The sequence below is a fragment of the Melopsittacus undulatus genome, chromosome 4 (genome assembly GCF_012275295.1).
Source record: "Melopsittacus undulatus isolate bMelUnd1 chromosome 4, bMelUnd1.mat.Z, whole genome shotgun sequence".
NCBI lineage: Eukaryota > Metazoa > Chordata > Aves > Psittaciformes > Psittaculidae > Melopsittacus > Melopsittacus undulatus.
This window is the reverse complement of record NC_047530.1, coordinates 82,375,617-82,392,908: the sequence shown is the minus strand read 5'-3', so window position 1 is coordinate 82,392,908 and position 17,292 is coordinate 82,375,617. Positions and strand designations below refer to the sequence as shown.

The 17,292-nt window shown below is 42.6% G+C and overlaps 1 protein-coding gene across 1 annotated transcript; it reads left to right on the top strand.

Moving 5' to 3' along the window:
• The first annotated feature begins 313 nt into the window (after positions 1–313).
• Positions 314–17,268, top strand: LOC101881216 (glycerol-3-phosphate dehydrogenase [NAD(+)], cytoplasmic-like). Its single transcript, XM_034062156.1, has 8 exons — positions 314–484; positions 5,885–6,062; positions 7,879–8,019; positions 9,223–9,361; positions 11,788–11,900; positions 13,410–13,643; positions 13,794–13,900; positions 15,194–17,268. The coding sequence occupies exons 1-8, from the start codon at positions 444–446 to the stop codon at positions 15,288–15,290; spliced, it is 1,050 nt and encodes a 349-aa protein (XP_033918047.1). The 5' UTR covers positions 314–443; the 3' UTR covers positions 15,291–17,268.
• The last annotated feature ends 24 nt before the right edge of the window (positions 17,269–17,292 follow it).

Sequence of the window (17,292 nt, the reverse complement as noted above, 5' to 3'; positions counted from 1 at the left end):
GGCAGAACATGGGACCTCCACATGTTTCTCCCTGCCCCTAAGGGCCCGGCTTTTATCCTTCCCAATCTCTGCCACCTTACCCACCCTGCAGAAACCCCCTGGGCTGCCGATGGGCGAGAAGGTTTCACACTACGAGAAGTGCCGGACTGCCCTGCCCTGCCCTCCCCACGCAGGTCCTCATCCCTGTGAATGTCGGAGAAGGTGCCCATTTCCCGGTTCCCTCTCCAGGGCACTAAATAGCAGGGCAGCCCCCAGGGGCAAGCACCGGCGCAGGCGGAGCCGGGAGGCAGCATCGGCACTGCCCCCACCGCCGCCCGCTTACTCCCGTTCCTCCCGCAGGCGCCGGGGGCCGGGCCGGGAAGGGCGGTGCTGGCAGGCGGGCCGGGCCGAGGGGAGCCGAGCCGCCGGCAGCAGCAGCGCCGGGCGGCAGGGCAGCCAGCAGCATGTCGCCGCTCCGTGTCTGCATCGTCGGCTCGGGGAACTGGTGAGTGCCGCAGCGCGGGGAACCCTGAGCCCCCCCCCCCCGCCTCTTCCCTGCTCTCCTCCGTTCCCCATTCCTCCCTTTATTCCTATTTCTTTCATTTCCTCCCCCTCCTCGTCGTCCTTCCTCAACCTCCGCAGCGGACGCACACCGGGACAGCGGGGCCGTACTGCTCCGCGGGCCGGGTCCCCCCGCCACTGCTGAGTGCTCCGCAACAGGTCCGGTGCCGAGAGCGGCAGCGCTGGGGGCAGCCGGGGGTCTCCATGGTCCTGAAACCGCGGCTCCGGTGCCGACCATGTCGTGCCTCAGCCTCCCGGACTCTCTGAGCAGGGACAGCCGCCCCTGGGAGATGCACCAGGCAGTGAGAGCATGAAAAACACGGGGCTCCTGCATCACTGGGCTGTGTAAGCCACTGAAAGCCTGATGACAGGCTGGAGAGATTCACAAGAGGCGCAGAGCTGTGGCTCTGCGGCTGTGTATGCTGGTGACTGGGCCCAGGTGGTTCAAATTTAAGCATTCAGTAGTGATGCTGTTAGTGTTCCTTTGAAAGAACTAGGGCACAGGCTCCGTTTAAAGCCATGACTTACTGGCATCTTTCACTTCCATCCGCCTCGGCATGTCATTTTGCATCTCGGTGCAGATGCAGCCCTGTACAAGCCTTGCATTCAGGTCCCCCATTTATCCTTATCCACATTCATAAGAATATGTTTGCTACTGCTCAGTCCCTTCTAGCTTGGACAGAAGCTCCAGAGCTCCTTGAGTCAGACCCCAGTGAAGGCAGTAAACCCTATTGCACTGGACTTCGCATCTTACTTCTCTTACGGTTTATGTAAACTGAGTACAAATAAACAGACCAACGTGTATGTGCATGCACTTGGGATTAGCAAACCCAGCCTTCAGGTAGCTCTGTGGACTGTTTTTGTACCAGGCAAGCAAGCCTCTTAAATTTTTTTAAAATATCTGACATTTACATGGAAGCAAATGCAAAAAAAAATCAATAGGTGTGGGAGTGGTTGCTTGTGAGCTGCTGAAAACACAGCGTACCTAAAGTACAGCTCTTTGCCTTCCTGCCTTGCAAAACCAGTCCATCGCTTTCCAAGCCCCCACGTGCATGCTCTTTCTGATCACAGGCTCTTTGTGCGTGACATCTCTCAGACACAGCCCTTGACACGTAACTGCACAGCTAAGTCCTCTTTGGGAACTCATCATCACACATCTGCCTGTCTCTGGCCCTGACAGATACAGTCCTGCCCCATGATTTCTGTACCAGCTTTTTAGTGACTGCTGCTTTTAGCATGTCATTCCAGGGAGTGCATCACTGCCCTCTTTTCCTTCACCTTAACCTAACCACAGACATCCAAGCCTGTGCAGGCAGCTCACTGTCACTTCTGAGCCGCTGAACTCCCATGGCTGTACCCCTGGGAGTCAGCTTTTACCTTTGGTCAGTCCATAGTGACAGCCTTCATTGTTCTCTTACTGTATCCTTAAGCAAGCACCCCCTGCCTTTCTCAAGCTCTCTCCTTGCTGTAAGACATTCTTCAAAACCTCTTGGTTGTCTCCTTTCAGAAGCCATGCTTGAGAAAGGAGGAAGTTCTCCTTTTTCACAAGTACCTACAAACCTGAAAAGGGTTATGCCACAGACATACAGAGACCCCAGCCCATTCAATACTGTGTACTTACTCATGCTGCCTGTCTGCCTGGTCCCATCTCTTGCTTCCTACCATATACATAGCCTGCAAATCCTTGGGGAGGAGATAAACATTGTGCTCAGATGTTCAAATCACATCTATTCATAGGCTCTGTGGCAGAATGGGTTGTATTAGCACAACATAGAAAAGCCATGTTTATCTTTGGCAAACATTTTTATTCTTATGTTCCTCCTGAATATTTGGGTGACAGTTCAGATCACTGCTCTTGAGTCTTTCCTGCAGCTCAGAACTGAGGCTGACAATGCAATGTGTTGCAATAGCTCATGTCAGCTGCAGAAGTTCAGCAGGTCACTGGGACTTCCTAAGTCAACACTGCCAGGAGGCTCACGAGTGGTATGGTTAAACAAAGTACTGCACTGCATTTTGCGGTTGCCAGCCAGGTGCAGGAGGGTATGTGTTTACATTAACCATGGTTCAGTTACCCATGTTTAAAAACAGAGGTTTAGTTCACTGACTGGCCTTTCAGAATCCAGAATCTCTCCCAAGCTTCTCAGATTTGCTTGGACTGCAGATTCTCCAGCAAAGCTCCACCTTGAGCTAGGTTCTTGTCTTCAACATGGACAGATGGCCAGGCTTTTTGCGGAGGTGCATGGAAGGAAAACAAGAGCCAGCAGTCATAAATTGAACCAGGGGAGGTTCTGACTCAATGTATGAAGAGAGGAGATAAAAACAACTCTTTGAGAATAATAAAGCATTGGGGCAGGTTGCCCAGAAAGGAGGTGGTTCTTGGAGAGTTTTCAAGACTTGATTGAATAAAGCCCTGGGTAACCCATCTGTACTCAGTGTTGTTCCCACTTTGGAGACCTCTGATGGTCCCTTCCAACCTGAGCAATACCATAATTTAAAAAACCTGAGGTGGTTGCCTAGGAAAGAGACTGGAAGAAGACATGACCATCTTCAAATATCTGAAGGAGAAAAACAATATTCCACCCTTCTAGTCTAGAAATGGGCTTAAACTATGGTAAGAAAGACCTAGGTTAAATGTGAGGATGAGCTTCCTAATGCTGAGGATAGCAAAGATGGGCTGTTCAGGGAAGGGAAGAGACCTGCAACTGTTGAAGTCTTTAAGACCTCCTCAGAAAAACTGTTAGGAACAGCATAAGTTCCTAATATACTTTAAAGTATTTAATGGACTAGCTGCTTTGCGGGGTCCATTAACCTTTATTCTTTACCAAATCTGAGGTATGTCTCAATCACTTTCATATTCACGTATGTAAATAACAGATCTTATTTGAGTTATTCTATATCAAGTCTTTCTTATTATACTGATAGAAAATCTGCAGATAGAAGCTTTTATTTTTTTTAGCAATATATAAATCACTTCCAATATGAATTAACATAATTGGGAAAAAAGCCCTGATGGGCAGTTTTTATTTACTTTTAAAAATTATCGGAGTTCTCTGCTTTCTATTAATCTTCACTAAATTGAATTTTGGAGAAAATAAAACCATGGCAAAATCTTTATACGTGAGCATCCTTGTTTGCATAAGCAGCCCTCTTCCGCCAAGCCTGTGTAGTCTACCAAACACCGCCTTCATAGGCAAAGCAATTCTTTTTCCCAAGGCTGGTGACTGAATTTTAAATGGACTAACTAAAACAGAGCATCAGGTTTTGAACTGTTTGAGGGTCTTGTGGTGACCGATCAATGCCTTTTAAGCATTAAATTCTTTCTGCCCCAGATCCTCATTCATCTAAAGAGAAACCAAAGGAAAACACTGTTATTTATGGAGCTACCTTTATGCCTGAGATACCTTCACTGATATCTTGTCACAAGGAAAACACTTGGGTGGCAGCATCCAAGTGTGGTGGTAATGACAGCTCTGCTAGAAGATCAGATTTATCTACTGAGAGTTGAAAGTCCCATTCAGTATTTGAGAGGTTAGAGCTGCAGTGTGCATCTTTCATCAGAAAATCACATGAACTTGGTCATAGCTAGAAAAGTTGGTTTTATGGATAGGCTTGAGTTCTCAGTTCATCCCACAGGTTGTGCTGGAAACTCTGGCATAAGCTGGTCAGTGGATTTAAATCTCAGGTTTATCTGGGGAAAAAGCAACCAACCAAAACCACAACAAAAGCCCCATCAAACCAAAAAAACCCTATTTTCTTTTAATATATATTTCTTATGCAGAGCACAATTCATCCTCAGTTCAAGCTTTGTTTGTGCTCGCTGTAGATAGCAGGATAAGGGAACCAGAATATAAGTACTTTTACAAATTATATGAATGTATGATATGACGGCATGTATTTTAAAAAAGCAGAGCTCTTACAATAAAGGTTCACCCCTAAAACATTTCCCTAAATGTTTTAGAGAGCTAAAACCAATCATCCCTTAAAAAACAAAACCAACACCAAAACCCCAAACCAAACAGAAAAAACCAACAAAACCAAAGCCAAACCCAACTAATCAAACAAGCAAAAAAAGCATTATGGCAGCTCAGGATATAGCATATAGTCAACACTCAGCAAAGTGAAACATGATCTCAGTAGTATTTCTTTATCATTTAAGATTAAGATGAAGCCCTTACTCTATTATTGCTTATTGAGCAATTCAGCCTTGTGTGAACCTGTTATATAAAAAATGCGGTTGAGCCAAGGAGAGCCAGTTACAGCATGGTTTCCCTTTGAACCATTGGCAGCATAGACCTACCTGGACTTTATCTTGGATATTCTGGAGACCTTTACTGGTCCCAGAAAACATATCACAGCTAAATCCTGTTCATACTGCTCATTGCAGGTGTGTTATAAGTGGGTCAGAGGATAAGAGTATTGCAACTGGAGCTCCTCCTTCAGTCATGGCAGTAAAATGGCCAGTACTCAAAAGATGAAAGTAGCATTAATATGGAAAGAGGGAACAGAGGAGTAAAAGTAATCAGCTCTTCTCCCCATGTAATTTAAAGATCGTTAAACAATACTGCAAATATTTTCTGTGGGGCTTTTAATTCTCTCTTGCCAAGAAAATAAGTGAATGTTTGCAGTGCTACAGTGGTGATGGGGAAATAAAATTAGTGTCTGAGCTGAGATTAAAAAAATGCTCAGCCTGCCTGAAGAAGAGCAAACTGGATGGTTAAAATATCCTCAGGCTGCAACTATTACAGACCCTGTTATGGTGATAAATAGAACAATAAATAAAGAGAAACCATCAGGCTGAAGACTTTATTTTTATTTTTTAGAAAAGAACAATTTCTGAGGATTTGGCTTTTATATAAGCTCCTAATTGCAACTCTTTGGTTATTGGTAGGAAAGTGGGATGCACCTATCTTAGATGAGATGTACAAAGACTGTCACAGCAGATTGCTCAGCAGTGCCTTACCACCTGGGTTGTTCTACATATGTTGATCTTCAGAAAAAAGAAAATAAATAATTAGCCAAGGATCAAGTGAGATTTTAGTTGCAGATACTGTACTTGCAGTGCTGTTGATGGTACATCATACTTTAACGCTATAGTTTTTTTATATGACTTCAAATCCCTTGGTTACAGTTTTATTTTTCTATTTCTACTTTTTGTGGTTTTAAACTGAGGGGGTTTTGATGGAGGGTAGTGGATAAAGCCTTCTGATAAATGTAGCAAGCACCTGAACTGCTCTATAGCACAGGCTTTTTTCATGAGTTCTTATATTTAAAATAATTTGTTTCCAATTCACAGTAAAACTTTTTGTTTCCTATTAATTGTTGGGGTTTTTTTCTCTTTTTAAAGGGGATCAGCCATAGCAAGAATCATTGGCCAAAATGTCCAGAAGTCCAACAGATTTGATCCTACTGTCAAGATATGGGTATTTGAAGAGATCATCAATGGAAGAAAACTCACAGAAATAATCAACCAGGAGCATGAAAATGTTAAATACCTGCCTGGATACAAGATACCCAAAAATGTGGTAAGTTGAAAACAAATTCAAACCACTGCTTCACTCTGGTTTGCCACCTAACTCACTGGAATATAATTCACTTTTGTGACTTCTTGTCTTGTGTGTCACACGTAACTTCAAACAGACAACTGTCAGGTGCTGGTAATGCACCATCCTCCTCTCTGGCAGAAGTCAGCAGAGCTCTATAGATGGCAGGCAGAGATCTATCTGTCTGCACAGAGCTATTTCAAACCCACAGAATCTCCTGGAAAAAAAGAAGGGAAAGCTACTGCTCTCCCTTCTAAAAAAGGAATCAACAGCACAGCTAACAGCTGTGGTTTACACGGAGCTGAATAATGAGCTATTGGCTCATGGGTAATTTCAGGCTAGCAAGACACTGCTATAATTAATAATGCTGTAAATTCCACCAAAAACATAAGGTATTTAATTTTCATGAACATTTAAAATACCAAGTTATGCAATTCTAATTAATCTAATTAAATTAATCAGCTTAGATGATTTACTGCTACTGAAGCAAGCAAGGTGAGGGGTTTTGCCTATTTGGGATTTTGCCAAATGCCCCTGTTTTGTGAATTAAAGAAAGCAGTACCATGTTTCTGGAACAGTTGCAGTGGTAAAAGGAAGTTCAGGCACTGCACATGGTGGGTCTCCTTGCTTGGGGAGGTGTTATATTTAGTACTGCATTTAGTGCTGCAATTGCATATTTGCACTCCTGTGGTTTGAACTTGGCACACAGTTCTCCTGGGGTACAACTGACTTATCACTTAGTTTTACAACCTTCTAGCAGGTCAACAGGCTTGTCATCACGACTTGAGATCAGCCTCATCCTGTCTATAGCAAAGTCTGAGCTTTCACCAGCACTAAAGCCTGGAGGGACCATCACATCTTAATCTCTTACTGAGGGAAAAAACAACCAAACCCGACTAATTTTTTCCTTGCATTGCTCTACAGCATTTTGGAGAGAGGAGCACAGCCTGTACAGCACTATTAGCTTTTGCCCCACTCCCACTTTGCTGTTACCCTGGAGAAGCAGCCTTGCTGGCAGCAGTTCTGGTTCTCCCACTAGGAATCCTCTTGCTCTAAGGCTGTGTGCTCCAAGGCTGCTCCCAAGAGTGATGTTTTCCCTAACTGTAAACTGCTTGTGATAGCAGGCTCCAAATCACCTGCCAGTGCCTTTGCAGCCTGGCTTAAGTTGTTGTTTTGAGTAATGCTAACATTCGGAGGAAGATACAGCTTTCTAGTTATTAAGAATGCTGCATAGGGTTTTGTAACTATTGATCAATGTTAGTATATATTTAAAACAAAGACACATAACCCCCAAAGATTATGCTAATCTCTGCTTTTTTATGTAGTTTATTCCTAACTAAATCTCAGCTGGTGACGTGTGGAAACTAAAGACTGCCAGAAGAAGCTCTGTCTCACCATCCCAGTTTGTTCCTGTGTTCCTAGTACTACCATTCATTCCAAAAGAACCTTATAGGGTTGCTCAGGAACTGCCTGAAGGAGCTGAACCAGCAAAGAGGATTCCCAGGATGTTGCAAGTTTAGAAAGTATAGTGTCTTCCCCAGATTATCCACACAGGGCTGGGATAAATTATATAAAAAAAAAATTAAAAATCCAAACCTAAAGTAGTCTGCTTTGGATCTTTCAGAAGAGATCTGTAGCTGCTCAAATGAAGAGCTAGCAGCTGTGCCACAGTGCCAGTTAAACTTAAGGCTGGTTTTGCAACACATCTGCAAAGGCTTCAGCGCATTGTTATCTTGTGAGGTGTGAGGATTGTGAGGATTCCTACCTTGGCTCATTTTGGTTGTCACTCTTGTCCCAGGTGGCTGTACCAGACGTGGTTGAAGCAACAAGTTGGGCAGATATTTTAGTGTTTGTTCTGCCACACCAATTCATTGGACGAATCTGTGAGCAGGTTGCAGACCACATAAAGCCTGGAACATTTGGGATTTCCCTGATCAAGGTAAGTTGTCATCTCCATAAGACTCCAGCTGTATGAGTAAATAAATAACTTAAGGATAAGAGCTCCAGCCCTCAGCTGCATGCTCTGCATAAAAACAAGCATTTCTTTCTGCAAGAGTTAAAACTTACCCAGCCTCTGAAAACCCTCCTGCTGCCCATGAGAGGAAAGGATGGGGCAGCCTAGCCAGGCTAAGAGTATCTGTCTTTGCCAGCCATCTTTAGCCTGGATAAATTCCCACTTGGACCAGCATGGAGGTGAAAATGGACAGAGAGAGGACTGCACAAGCTGGTGCTGCTGCCAATAAAAATACTCAGACTACAGCCTCAATTAACTCTTAACTGGAAAGAGTGCTGGGTCAAAGTGCCTCTTCCAAGTACATGCTAAAGTTGTTCTTGGCAGCGTTAAAATGGCACAATAACAACTAATGAAGTTGCAGAACTGAGACCATTTAAATCTGGCATGAACTGAGGAATCTCTTTTTAAGGTTAGAGGTACCAGATTATGCGAATCTTAAAAGGAATCAATATTTTAAGAGAATATCAAACTAAAAGCCAGAGGCAAAGCATAGGAATAGTCTACCTCTTCTTCTTTTGATTGCATTACAGAAAATATACAATTTAAAATTGTCATGAAAGAAATATAATTAAGGTTTTCAGACTGCAATACCAGCTCTTTCCCTCCCCACTTTGTTTCCCTATAGAAATTATCTCACAGGAAGCAGTACACAGAGGAGAGGAGGTGGGGAAGGGAGGAAATTCCTGCAACTTTGCTTATTTCTTTAGCTTAAAAAACCAAACCCAAACAAGACAGCTCAGTATACTCTGTAATACCAATGAAGCACTCACATTAATACTTGGATCTTGCAAAAACTCCACTGGTTATAGGCTTAATTTAAAAGTCTGGTTCTGTATTACAGAAATTAAGCACAAAGGAATAATATAACATTAAAGAAAGCAGTACTGGATGTGAGGCTGCTTGCAGGGTTACCTCACTGTTGCTTTCTTTTCCCTGAACTTGCCTTGAATTTGCAGTTACCAATGTACAAACTGAGAACGTTTGGGTCAATGACTGATGCTAGTAAATGCAAGACCCAGTTAAAATCAGAGAGCTGCAGGCAATAGAACACTTTATACTTTATCAGTGCTCCACTGCTGTCATTTTCTTATTCTAACAATTTGGCTTTGACTATCACCTTTTATTCAGGGGATTGATGAGGGTCCCGAAGGCCTGAAGCTCATATCTGACCTCATTCGAGAGAAACTGAAAATAGAAATCAGCGTGCTTATGGGGGCCAACATAGCCAAAGAAGTGGCTGATGAGAAGTTCTGTGAAACCACCATTGGTAACTATTGCAAAGAGCAAATTAGAGCTGCTGGCTGCAATTCAGCATCACCTGTGGCTGGGCAACAGGGATAACCTCTGGAGAAAGCAGGGGGATGTAATGGGTCCCAGGCGGTTCCCAAGTGGCACAGCACATGTTGAGCTCATTCAGGGGGGCAGAATTATTTCCAGGGAGTTTGGTGCTGGCAGGATCAGATCCAAACTGATAGCAAGCTTCAGTGCTGAGAGCTAATTTAATCCATTAAAGAATTAAAGCTTAATCCTGTTTCTGTAGGAGTTGGCACACTATACAGTCTGATACACTATACAGTTGATATACTATACAGTCTAGACAGAGAAGTGTAACCAGAAGCTTATATGTACTCATGCTCCCTGAGGTGTATTTCTCCATCTTCAAAATCTCTTTGTTTTTAAAAAAAACAGAACAAACACTCAGTAACATTCTGTTCCTCCCTCCCATTCCGACTGCTTGCCAAGACATAGCCTCAGATCCTCCCAGCACCGGGTCTGGCTTGATTTGGAAAGTTTATACAGTAGTTTTTAAAACCCACTGATTTTTAAAGTTGGTCAAAATTAAAGTTACATCGTTCCATAGCTAGGGAAGGAAAATAAAAGTAGCAATACTGCTCCTTTGCTTGCAAATTTTACAGTGATAATGAAAACTGTACCAGCTGGGCATTTGTTGTGGGCAGAGCAACTGTTGCAGATAGGACTAGCCATGATGAGGGGAGTTAAGCAATATTTATTTATCCCATACCTGGGTTGGAGCAATCCCAAGCACAGCTACAGGTTGGGCAGAGAAGAGATTCAGAGCAGCCCTGCAGAGAAGGACTTGTGGGTGTTGGTGGATGAGAAAATGAACATGAGCCAGCTTCAGTGTGCGCTTACAGCCCTGAAAGTCAACCGTATTCTGGGCTGCATCAAAAGGACCGTGACCAGCAGGTCAAAGGAGGTGATCCTGCCCCTCTGCTCTGCTCTCATGAGACCTCACCTGGAGTATTGTGTGCAGTTCTGGTGTCCTCAACATAGAAAGGACATGGTACTGTTAGAACAAGTCCAGAGGAGGGCCACGAGGATGATCAGGGGACTGGAGCACCTCCCATATGAAGACAGGCTGAGAAAGTTGGGGCTGTTCAGCCTGGAGAAGAGAAGGCTGCGTGGAGACCTCATAGCAGCCTTCCAGTATCTGAAGGGGTGCTACAGGGATGCTGGTGAGGGACTCTTCATTAGGGACTGTAATGATAGGACAAAGGGTAACGGGTTGAAACTTAAACAGGGGAAGTTTAGATAGGCTATAAGGAGGAAGTTCTTTACTGTAAGGGTGGTGAGGCACTGGAATGGGTTGTCCAGGGAAGCTGTGAATGCTCCATCCCTGGCGGTGTTCAGGGTCGGGTTGGACAGAGCCTTGGGTGACATGGTTTAGTGTGAGGTGTCCCTGCCCACGTCAGGGGGGTTGGAACTAGATGATCTTAAGGTCCTTTCCAACCCTAACTATTCTATGATTCTATTTCCTTGGGCAGAATTTAACTTCTGCTGGCCCAGTTTGAAGACATGCTGTAATGATGATTGTACAAAGAGCTTTCCCCCTTGTTTTTGTCCTCATGGTAAGCCATGTAGCTTAGAAACAGCCACCTGAAAGTGACTGGGTATCCCCCGGCATCAGTTACTGTGAAGAGTGAGAAGCAAAACCCAAAGTTCCTGTGAGATGCAGCAGAAACCTCACAGCTACCAGAGTGTGATCTCCAGGCTAGTAAAACTCCCTGCTGAGCATGCCCTGAAGGAAACTGAGCTACTTGTATAAAAATTAAGTGAAACTCCATTCAGAAATCTTTGCCCAGCTGGCTGCGGGCTCTGTGGATAAAGTCAGACCCCAGCCCCTTTACTGCTGAGGGCTGTCTTTCAATATCCAGGGTGAGCACTGTAATGACATCATACATGACCTCCACAGAACTGGCTACCAAAATGTTCCAGCAGTGCCAACAATCAACTTCATTATCTGTGGATCTCCCTGTAATTGGGAGCATTAATTATTTGCACCCCATAATAATATTTAACAATTACACCTGCTTACATTTTTAAAGCAGAAATTATACTGTTGTGCTATACAAAGTAATTTGTAAATATAATCTTTTGCAAGGTTTGTAGTTATACAAGATTTCTCAGGCAGAAGGTTGTGTTGGGGGCTATCTACTTATAAACTCTTTAAAGTGTTGTTAAGCGATGCTTGGTCAATGCCGTGTGACTTGCATACATTTAACACTGGCTCCTAGCAGCCATGAGCTGCTGTCACACAAATGTCTTGTTTGGTAACACCCAGTTACTGGGACAACAAACCTAAAGAGATCCCTGGGACCTTATTTCAGGTTTCAGTTAATTGTGCATACTCTGAAACACTGCAAACTCACTCAGTCACCTTACTTCCCACAGGCTGCAAAAACGAAAAACAAGGGGAAATCTTTAAAGAATTAATGCAGACCCCAAATTTCAGGATTACCGTGGTGCTTGATTCTGATACAGTGGAGATCTGTGGAGCCTTAAAAGTGAGTGATTTCAAAACAAAATGTTCTTATTAGGGCCAAGTTCTGCCCTCACCTGAGTCTTCTGTAAGGCACAGGGTCTAATGTGAGATACCCCTGTGTGATGGAATGAGCACAGATGTGTAGTCCACGTGCCAGTTTTCCAACCTGTAAAAAAAGGAAAATTTACTTCAAAATATAACTGCTGTCAAAGTATTTCCAAATAGTTGTATTTTTGCTTTTATTTTACCAGAGGCACCTCTGCTGCAGAGGGCAGAATTTAGTCCATGTATTTTCTTGTCTGCACATTGTAAGCACATGAAATAGACTCTTACTATATATCGTAGCTCCCACCAATAACTTATTTCCATGGTTCAACTAGTAAATTGCTAGAAAGTTTGCATCAGAAGCAATGCTCTGTGCTGACAGCACATCTGTGTGGCATCCACCAATGCCCACCTCGAGATCCCAGGCTGGATCAGAAATGATAACAAAATCACCAAATTTGCAGTGAGGCAGCACATTCGAAGTTTGATTTTAAATGTGCTGAAAGTGACTCCAGCTTGTGATCCTTTGTACTTTTTTATACATTCAATGATTTGTACTTCTGTAATTCACCATTCCTTGGAGAAGTGGGGGAGGTTAGGAAACAATTGGTCCTGTTTAACCTTACGTACAAAAAGTTTTCTTTACATACAAACCTAAATATCCCCTGATTTTGCTTTTGGCCACAGACTGGAACCAGGGGCAGGCATAGAGGGGAGAGGAGTTGTTTCTGCTTTGTGGGAAATCTTTGTTCTTGAAATCATTGCTTTGGCATTGCCTTTGCTAAAGATAAAAGGTCGGCACTGGGGCACATGCATGTCTGGTACAAATACTTCAATGGCAGTGCTAGATGACATATTACTCATACACAGTGAACTACATTTATTTAAGTACTTATTTAGGGCTGGGAATTGGAAGGTGGAAAGGGGGTATGCAGGACAATGGTAAGGAATTGTGAAGATGTTTAGGATCCCAAAAGATTTGTTTAGAGCTGTAGAAAAGAGCAATTCTACCGACTGTTTTTACACGTAAAACCCAGATTTGATCTCCTGCAGCATCTGTATGTAGAACCCATGCCTGTCTAAGTTAGAGACCCACAGACAAAACCTGGAAAACCATGACTCCATGTGGGATATTTAAACTAATTAAAACAGAAAGGTCAGTGTATCCCAACTTTGAAGTAGCAGAGAAACAAAACATTAATTGCATACACACTAAGTGATTGCAGCATATTAAACAAGGTGCTTTGATTTTTTGCCCATGAGAATAATAGCAGATACTTCCAAGAAATCCTCTAGTATTCTGGCTACTTTTATTTAACAGTAACTGGCTGTCCACCTTCTTCGTAAGATAACCTCATGGCCATTGGAAATTGCAGACAGATTTGTGAGATTTTCTTAAAGCTCAGTGCATGCTGATAAACTATACATCTTGTCTGACTATTTTATTTCCTTTTCTCCTCTGTATTACACAATGAACTGGTTGTAGAACATCGTAGCAGTGGGAGCTGGGTTCTGCGATGGACTGGGTTTTGGTGATAATACAAAGGCAGCAGTGATACGCTTGGGCCTTATGGAAATGGTGGCCTTTGCCAAGATGTTCTGCAGGGGACCAGTGTCAATAGCCACTTTTCTGGAAAGCTGCGGGGTTGCTGATCTAATCACTACATGCTATGGAGGACGCAACAGAAGGGTAGCAGAAGCCTTTGCTCGCACAGGAAAAGTAAGGAAGATTTTGAAATATTTTACACTAACACATGAAGAAACCCCTCTGTGTTTAATGAAGGCATCATTAGCCATTTACCTTCTCAATAACTGCTAGTATTGCAGCAGTATCCCCTGTGATCCAAGTAACCAGTCTCCTCTCTTTTAGTCTATTCAGGAACTGGAAAATGAGATGCTGAATGGACAAAAGCTGCAAGGTCCTCAAACCTCAGCTGAAGTCTACAAGATTCTGAAACAGAAAAATATGTTGGATAAGTAAGTGCTTTGATTTAAAAACCCCAACTGAATCAACAAAAATTATGAGTGATTCACAACCTCCTTAATGGTACTTGTTAACAGTACTTCTGTTTAATTACCTTGCTTATTTCTGCAACAACTGCTGTCTGCATCTTGGGCCACTATTAGAGCTCCTTATTGCCGTGGTCAGTAGAATGGGATGAATGCTAAACAGCATTAGAAGAAACAAGCCACACACATGTAGGAAAAAAAAAAAAGAAATAATAATCCAAAGGAGCTACCCAGACATCCCCATTCCCCTAGACAAGGCTGAAGACCATAGGAGTCAGCTTGCAAACATGATTTATGGGTCAAAGGGTTTCTTGCTCTTAGTATATCAGCATTTCAGCTTGTGGCAATACTGCTCTCAGTGCAAATGTTAATGAGGTTCTCTCAGTATAAAATTTGGGAGCATACTCCTAAATAAAACTTTTTACATGCGTTGAATAGGTAATATGTGCTGATATCGATGCTTTAGTGGCACAAAGAATGCTGAGATTAAAAAGTACCTCTAATTCTTTGGGATTATGAAAGATTACTTGTAATTCTAAACCTCTGTCTCAGTTTACATAATAGAAAAGCTAAACTTCCTTCTATCCTATTCCCTCTCGTACATGAGCAGTACCGAGAGGCCAAACTCCACTAAAAAATACTTAAAAACCCTCCAATTACTAGAATTATAACAGATACAGAAAATCAAAGTGGCATTATCTTTCAAAAATGAGAAAATAAAAGCTCCTTTTGACAGGACGTGAACTTTAAATCAAACTTGATCTAATAAGTGTCCTATAATTGCACTTAGTTACGTATTTGGCTCCAAGTCATGCAGCGGACTCATATTTTACCACATAATGACTTAAGACAGCTTGGAAAAGGGAACGAATCTTTTAGCCAGGAAAAGAAAATTGTTAGACATTTTCATTCTTTTTAGTCTTTTAGACCTGAATAATGAATGCAAATAATACCTGCATTCTGTACACAGAAGGAAAAAGAGGATATGCAATTCAAGGGGGTTTTTAATCAAAAATACTGGATAAGCATTTTGTCTCTAAAACGGCTCTTTCTGCTGTCACCTTCCAAAAATTGCCCCTAGTTCCTCTTAATTGCACTGTAGAGTGCAGTGTTCCAGTAAAGGCATCTCTGAGTTAAAATTACATTGTAAAGAGAGAGAAAAAAAGAGAGTGTTTTTTTCCCTTCCCATTATAAACAGAACAGAAATGTTTATATGTATCAACTTTTAAAACCATTTTCATTACTACGCACTCCTTTTAGGTTTCCATTATTTACAACCATCTATAAGATCTGCTACGAGGGTCTACCGATTCAGGATTTCATCACGTGCCTGCAGAACCACCCAGAGCACCTTTAGAGATCCCCTCTCCTCACCTGGCTGCATTCTCATCTTCCCAGGACTTCTGTCAGCTCCACGGCAAATAAAGTAGAGGAACAGGCTGTGTGGCAGTGCTTGCTGTGAAAGCAACAAAGAATGTATTTACGTATCCTCATTCTGGGGGTAAAAACTGCCTTTAAGTTTAATGCTATAGCCAACAGGAAATGAATGTAAAATTTAACAGTATTTGAGTTACTAATGTGGCATTTCCCAGAGTTACCTTCTTGTCAATTGAAAACAGTTCCCATTGTAAGGATCTCAGTCCAGCTCATGTGAAGCTCAACATTTTGCCTACTAATATTACTTACAGAAGAGCACAAGATACAGAAAAACTGAAGGACTCATCCAAACAGACAAGCTATACTACAAAAAAAGTTCTGACAGCAGCAAAATGCAATCACATGGGCAAATGTTGAGTTTCCGTAATTCCCCTCAAGCACAAACAACATTTTATACTTTGTGTCTTTTATTCCTTCCTGGATTTCATTTCCCCGTGTAGGCTTTTTTTGAAAAATGGGCACCGTCAATGTGCTCAGATACACACGAATGTTCAGCTGATGTAGATATAAAACAGCTTTAGGGGCAGGTCAAAGGAGAAGAGAGGGTTTTCTTGCAGGTGGATGTTTGCTTCAAATTCAGGAGAGTAAGAAATCTCAGCAGTAGCCTGACCTTTGTTAAACTCACTGTACTCCATTGAAATACAGATAAAACAGTGGGAATAACCAGATACATTTGTGTTAGGGTCAGGATTTCTCAGCAACTCATTATCATAAATTGGTAGAAGCTGGGAGGGAAGAAGTGGAGGTTGACAGGGAGGGTGTCTGCACAGCCCAGCCTGCAGCTTGTGCAGTGCTGTTGTTCAGAGGATACAACCAGTAACAGTGAACCCCCCCGTGATACTTGACTTTTTATACATGCATGAAAACGACCGCTGCAGACGCACAGAAATGCTGTAAAACTTGCATCTGATGGTGGGTTGCATTTTAAATCTGCTGGGAAGCACCAGTGGGCTGATACCAGCACAGCTTCCTACATCGTCCCAGGCTGCGGAATAATGCCTGACCCTGCTATAGCTTAAGCACTGCATCTCACAGCTGGGGAGAGGGGATCTCTCTCCCCTCCTGAATTTTAAACACAAACTGGTTCATAAAGCAGGGGTTTTGTTTTGCTACCGCTGGCACTAACTTTAGAACATTAAAATTTTTTAAACGTTATAGCTGTACTTGGCTAAATTTACATACCTGGTGTTTTTCATAGTCAGAACCATCTATAGAATGAACAGTGGCACATTTTATAAGCTTTGATACCCTTTTGAAAGAGTCCTATTTTGAGACAAGGCAACAAAAAGGAAGAGTAACCTACTTACGCTTTGCTTTATCCAATTTTCCAGAACAGCCGAAAGGAAGGCAAGTGAGTTTTTTTTATCTCTCTATGTATTTGCTTAGGAGAAACAAAAAAGGTAAATAAAAGCTAGATTATAATATCATCTTTACTCTGCATTTCAGAAGAGTGCTGTTATCTCTTTCACGTTTATCAGAGTAATATATATAAATGTACTGTAATTATAAATCTATTGTAAAAAGCTGTCTCCCAGCTAGTGTGGGTACCAGAAACTGCAGCAGCGCTGATCCCTGCTGCAGTGCAGTGAAGGCAGCTCTGCGTCCGGTCACAGCCACCGCAGACAACACCACCATTCCTTCTGCTGAAGTGGGAACCATAGCCAAGTTCTTTACACAAAACTGGGAATGATGATCTCTCATTCCAAGTGGACAAAGACTTCAATATTGCATAATATGTTGAAGCATCAAATACACAAGGATGGGATAGAGAATTCAGGAACCTCCCTCTTCTCCAGCAGGCTGAACTTCTGATAAGTCATGTACAGGCTAATAGCAATACAGAACGTTTCAAATTCAAAGTGTATCAAATAACAGTTTAATAAAGTGATCATTATGCAGTAATAATGTCATTTCATGTTTCA

Coding starts and splice junctions, on each gene's coding strand:
- LOC101881216 (XM_034062156.1), top strand. CDS start 444: ATGTCGCCGCTCCGTGTCTGCATCGTCGGCTCGGGGAACTG. Junction 485..5,884: donor ATCGTCGGCTCGGGGAACTG/GTGAGTGCCGCA, acceptor CTCTTTTTAAAG/GGGATCAGCCATAGCAAGAA. Junction 9,362..11,787: donor GTTCTGTGAAACCACCATTG/GTAACTATTGCA, acceptor TACTTCCCACAG/GCTGCAAAAACGAAAAACAA.